This window comes from Aythya marila (genome assembly GCF_965140915.1).
Source record: "Aythya marila genome assembly, chromosome: 26".
Lineage (NCBI taxonomy): Eukaryota > Metazoa > Chordata > Aves > Anseriformes > Anatidae > Aythya > Aythya marila.
In genome coordinates this window covers 5,677,214-5,682,857 of record NC_139067.1, presented here as the reverse complement: position 1 = coordinate 5,682,857, position 5,644 = coordinate 5,677,214, and the positions used below count along the sequence as shown (strand labels likewise).

Below are 5,644 nucleotides of genomic sequence, written 5' to 3'. Positions count from 1 at the left end.
TATCTCTCTCTGTATATTTTACAGTGGATGGGTTTTTACAAGCTAATGGATTTGGATAAAAATGGCAACCGCTAAAAGCTTCCTTAGCTTCTCATGCTGTGACACCCAGAGCCCTGACACTGAGCTTTCTAACCAGGCCCCAAATCCCAAATACAAACAACTCTTGAATATCACTGAATACAAACAACTCTTGAATAAACCAGCCAAGCGCTGCAATTTTCCAGTTTTGCCTCTTGCATTGCTTGTACACGCCGGGAGAGATAGGGAAGAACCCAAAACGCTGCAATCTCCGAGGGGAAGTAGGATGCAGGCCAGGCTGTGCAGCTTGTGCTCAGCAGCCGGCTCCTCCCTCTCGCTATTTATTCCTTCCCCCGTCTCTGCGGCCGGTGCTGGATCATCCTGAGCCGAGCAGGCGGTGGTGAGTGCCGGGGAAGGGATTCTGGGGGGCACGAAGCCGGGCAGAGGCAGGGGGGCAGCCGGGGCAATGGTCAGCGCTGGGCTCTGCACGATGTTGACGGCTGAATCGCTTTAGGGGATGAGGGCTGCTCTCCCTTTGCTGCCTAAAATAGGCATTTCCAGCTCCGAAGGAGACTGCCAGCCTTAGAAGAGCTCTGCTGCTTGCTGCTACTTGTTTATTCCGATTCCGGGCTGATTCTGGTGGGAAAATGTTGTCGCTCCCCTCCCCTCCCCCCCCCCCCCCCCCCCCCCCCGCTCGACCCCCAGTGTTTTATTCACCCGGTGTTGTGGGAGCCTGGGGCCCAGTGGTGCAAAACTGTGCTTCCCTGGTGCTGGGGGGGGGGGGGGGGGGGGGAGGGCAGAAAAAGGTGGGATTTCTTAAAGATAGGGATGCTATTATCAGGAAGCAGCTGTCATGCCTTACACCTCCCCCAGCCCTGTTTTTGGCGTCCCAGTGCCACCAGCAGTCAGCAATTCCCAGCATTGCAGAGGGGGCTCGGTGTGAAGCACAAACCGAGCGTCTTCCTCTCCACCCCACTGCGCTTCCACTTTGCCCTTCCCCTTCTCCACCTCCTCTCTTTTCTCCTTTACCCCCATCTGTGCCCAGGGCACTGTAGCAAGGCCTGGCCTGTGGTGATTTTGGCAGGGAGTACTGGATTTTTCTCCCCAGGGCCAAAGCTGCATCTGACAGCCCCCCCACACAGCTGCGCACTCCCACACATGTAATTGCTGTTTGCAGTCATTCTTTGCAACCTCCATTTTCCCCTTCCATTCTGCCATGCTGGCACCGTGGTTGTAGACACGGGTGCAGACATAAAACCCTGCTTCTACCCCTCCCTGAGTGCCATAAATCACCTGAATTAATCAATCATCTCCATTCAAGGCTTCTCAGATCAGTCACATCATAAATATTATCTCTGAACCAGAGAAAGCAGCTACTGAGACCAGACACCTCACCCCCAGGTAAGTGCATCCACATTCCCTATCTCTTGCAGGGTTTTAATTGTGTTTATTAAGGGAGAAGCTCAGCCACCTGAGGAGCTCAGTAGTTAGCTGTGCAAACGCAACCAAACCCCCCTTCCCCCGCCCGGGTTTGTCAGAGCTGAAGCACAATTAGGGGATCAGGTCGGTACTGCCGGGCTGGAATATCGTTTGGGGCTTTCCCAAAACCTGTTTTCATCAAGGCTGTGTCTTAGGGTTATTTTTCCACCCCTTGCAACTTGCTTCAGGAAGTCACATGTCTTAAAACGAGCTGCCAGCTTGCTGCTTTTTCTTTTTTTCCCTATTTTCCAAATCCTTCTTTGAGATCCCAAGGGAGCATTCGCCCATCCAAATTTTTTGATATGTCTTCTGGCTATTTTTAAACTAGCTGATCTCATCTTTGCTCCCAAGTGGGTACTGTGGGACTGGGAAAGCAGCAAACCTGGTGAAAAACAGCTGCCAAGACTGAATTTTCTCCTCATCAAAGGGGTCAGCTCACTGCATCCTCCCTGTTCTGTTATTTAAGACTCTTGCTAATGATCCCAACCAAAACGCTGTTGTTAAAGTTCCCCAATTCAAGATTTCCTAGATTGTCTCAGGCCAGAATTTTCTGTGGGGTAAAAGGGCATTACTACCTGGATAGAGAGAGAGAGAGATTAGTGTCCTTTTTCATGGAGCATAAAACCTTAGCTGATATACAAAAGGAAAGAGTACTGGCTTCAAGAGGAAACTGTTGTGGGTGTTTGCTCTGTTAAAAGCGATATCTCACAAGAGCCATCTGTTATCTGCATTAAACTTGTCTTTAGATTTAGTTGTGACCATTAATGCCTGCAAAAAAAAACACACTCAAGATCTAAAATGCAGTTGCTTCTTGCTGCAAGATGAGCCAGAAAGCATGCCCAGCGTGTTGTCCACCCTTTTGTATTACTGGACACTCTTACTGATCATGAGGATTGCAGTAACTTGATGCTCCTTTGTACTGCATGCAGCACCTGAAGGGGTTTTTCGGTTCAGGAGGTGTTTCCCAAAGGCATAGACCTGGTGTTTATGACTCCTTCACTGTTTCACAGGGAGATAACAGCTCATTAAAGTGGCATTTCTTCCTCCCACCAGTTACTGTAAGTGTAAGGGCCTCCTGGCATCCTGTATGCCCCTGGGATGCCAGCAGCAAAATGCTGAGTAAACAGCTTTGCAAACACATTAACCAGAAAGACACCACCAGCTGGTTTTCAGTTAAGGTCTGTTGTGCATAAAGAGGGACTTGGGCAAAACACAGTGAATTTCATTCTTTTGCAGAAAACCTCCAGGGAGGGGCTGAGTGTAACCCTTAGGTCTGGTTAAGCATTTTCCCCAGAATTCTTTTTTTCCACTACTTAGAATTGCTGTTAGCAGCAGAGCTGGCCCTTGTGGCTTATGGGAAGCTGTACAGGAGGTTCCAAGCAAGGGAAGGTAGAGATATAGGGGTTTGCGGGGAGGGAGAGGAGGGTAAACAGGCATTTAAGCTCAAACTGTTCATTCTGTAGCTAGATTAAAGGGGATGATGTGTGTTTTATATGATGCATGATTTGGATGCAAGCAAGCCTAAAGCCTGTCATGCTTACAAATGGTGCAGACAACAGCTGGGGGTCTCTGTGTCCTGCCCCTAACACACTGCTTGTCCTTGTACCTGCAGCCATGGCCAGGCTCCTCGTCACCTGCTGGTTGGTGGCCCTGCTCCTTGGTGCCTGCACTGACGTTGCCCTCTCCAAGAAGGGTAAAGGCAAACCCAGTGGGGGTGGCTGGGGCACTGGGAGCCACCGCCAGCCCAGCTACCCCCGCCAGCCTGGCTACCCCCAGAATCCTGGTTATCCCCACAACCCGGGGTATCCCCACAACCCGGGGTACCCCCATAACCCAGGGTACCCCCACAACCCCGGCTGGGGATACAACCCATCCAGCGGAGGAAACTATCACCACCAAAAGCCATGGAAACCCCCGAAGACCAACTTCAAGCATGTGGCTGGGGCAGCAGCAGCAGGTGCTGTGGTGGGGGGCTTGGGGGGCTACGCCATGGGGCGCGTCATGTCAGGGATGCATTACCACTTCGACAGCCCAGACGAGTACAGGTGGTGGAACGAGAACTCAGCGCGTTATCCCAACCGGGTTTTCTACCGGGATTACACCAGCCCTGTGTCACAGGACGCATTCGTTGCTGACTGTTTCAACATCACAGTGACTGAGTACAACATTGGCCCCGCTGCCAAGAAGAACGGCTCGGAGGCTGGCCCAGGGGCAAACCAAACAGAGACGGAGATGGAGACCAAGGTGGTGACAAAAGTGATACGTGAGATGTGCGTGCAGCAGTACCGCGAGTACCGCCTGGCCTCGGGCATCCGGCTGCACCCGGCCGATGCTTGGCTCGCCCTCCTCCTCCTGCTTGCTACCCTCTTTGCCATACACTGATAGGGTGTTGCACCCTGGCCATGTAACAGTAAGATGTCTTCGTGTCCCTGAGCCCATCCAAGGGGTTTGCCCTGCCCTGTTCTCACTTTTTCCACCTTTGGTGAAGAGCTGTCAAGGCGAGTGGGTACTGATGTCCCCCACTGCCTCCCTACAGGCTCTGACTTGGGCAACCACGAGCAAATTTTGCCCTGTCCTGGTTGTGACAGGACAGCTGCCCAGATGGAGTAAGATGCCCAAAATAGCAGGTCTTCACCACCTCCTCCTCCTCCTCCTCCTCTTTGGGGTCACCCCAAGAGTAATGGGCCCAACAGAGATGGGCTTGCCCAGCCTTCGTCATCCCTGCAAGAGCATTTCTAAAAATCCTCTTTGCTAAGAAGCAGGGTTTTACCTAATCCGCTTAGCAACAACAACACCAAAACACCTTTCCCTGGGACATGCCAGTATTGCAACCCTGAGCATGAATGCTCAGCACTCTTTCATTCTAAGGAGTTTTATGGGTTTTGGGGTGCTCCAAGCTAGACCCTGGGCTGCTGGGTGTAGTTTTAACCCTTTAATCCCCCCAAACCACCCTCACCATGTACATAGGAACATATCAATGCTGCAGCTGGCATGCTGCAAATACCTCTTGCAGCAGCACACCACCCCCCAAAAAAAGTGGGTTTGGAATAGCAAGGCTGAAGTCACAGCTGCTTTCCAAGTCCCACCAGGGCTGGGTTTGGAATATCACCCCACACCACTTTGCTTTCAGCTGAGCCTTGCTGCCTTTTGTAGCCTGCCCAAAGGTGGCAAGTGTGAATGCCTGAATGCCCAAGGAAAGCCCCCAAAAGTAACACCTGCAATATTACAGCCCGAGAAAATGCTTTTCTCCCAGTGCTATGGGTGTTGAATGCATCTTGCGCAGGTCAGCCTTGAGAACATGGTCATCATTTGCCATCAGCACTGTAACTCAAAGGATGCTAAAATATATCCAAAGGGATTCCCAGAGGGATCAATCACACAGGGAGGGATTTAAATCAGCTAAACTGGACTGATACAGCAAGCAGCATTGATAAAATGAACCCTGAGGAACTGGCGTTGCTGGAAAACCACCTTTCACAAATAATTTGTTTGACACACTCATGGTACAGCTGCCATGGCAACGGCAGCTATAACTATTGCTTCTTGTGCTTTGGTTGATGCTGATTTGTATATAGCCTGTAGCATATGTAAAGTTACACTTGTCAAGCTACTTACACTGCATAGATCTGATATATATCATGTATTTTGGCACTGAACGCCACTGTTGACGATATCAAACCTTTCTAAATGATTTTCGCATCAATGTAAGCTAAGTGGAGATATACATAAACACAGAGCAACAAAATCTTTTGGGATATTCACTGCAAAAGCAGGACATGGAGGTAACACGTACTTTGTGATACGCAACTGTTTTGTACATTTGTAACAGCGCATGTACTGCATTTTACCTTCCAGTACTTTTCTAAGTGTTCGACGTCTGGTGCAAATTAAAACAGGTGAAGCGAAGGTGCAAGTCAGCTTCCTTCGTGCAAATGCCTCCTTGCAGTTTTAGCTCTGGCCATCTTGAGATCCCATGCCCCATCCCAGGGCTTTGGTGACATCCTGGTCTCATCACCTGTTTTCCCAATTTTCTTCTCCTTTTCCCTGCTTCTTGCCCACTTTCTCTCTCTGAAGCATTCTGTGGGGGAAGTGCTGCAGATAGAAGCAGCTTTTTTTTTACCCTTTCTGACCCTGCCTCCCATCACGT

At 50.4% G+C, this 5,644-nt stretch overlaps 1 protein-coding gene across 1 annotated transcript; it reads left to right on the top strand.

Annotated features, from left to right (window-relative positions):
- Nucleotides 1–371: 371 nt before the first annotated feature.
- Nucleotides 372–5,403, top strand: PRNP (prion protein (Kanno blood group)). Its single transcript, XM_082779414.1, has 3 exons — nt 372–418; nt 1,340–1,419; nt 3,110–5,403. Exon 3 carries the CDS (start codon nt 3,112–3,114, stop codon nt 3,877–3,879), a length of 768 nt encoding a protein of 255 aa, XP_082635540.1. The 5' UTR covers nt 372–418; nt 1,340–1,419; nt 3,110–3,111; the 3' UTR covers nt 3,880–5,403.
- Nucleotides 5,404–5,644: the final 241 nt, after the last annotated feature.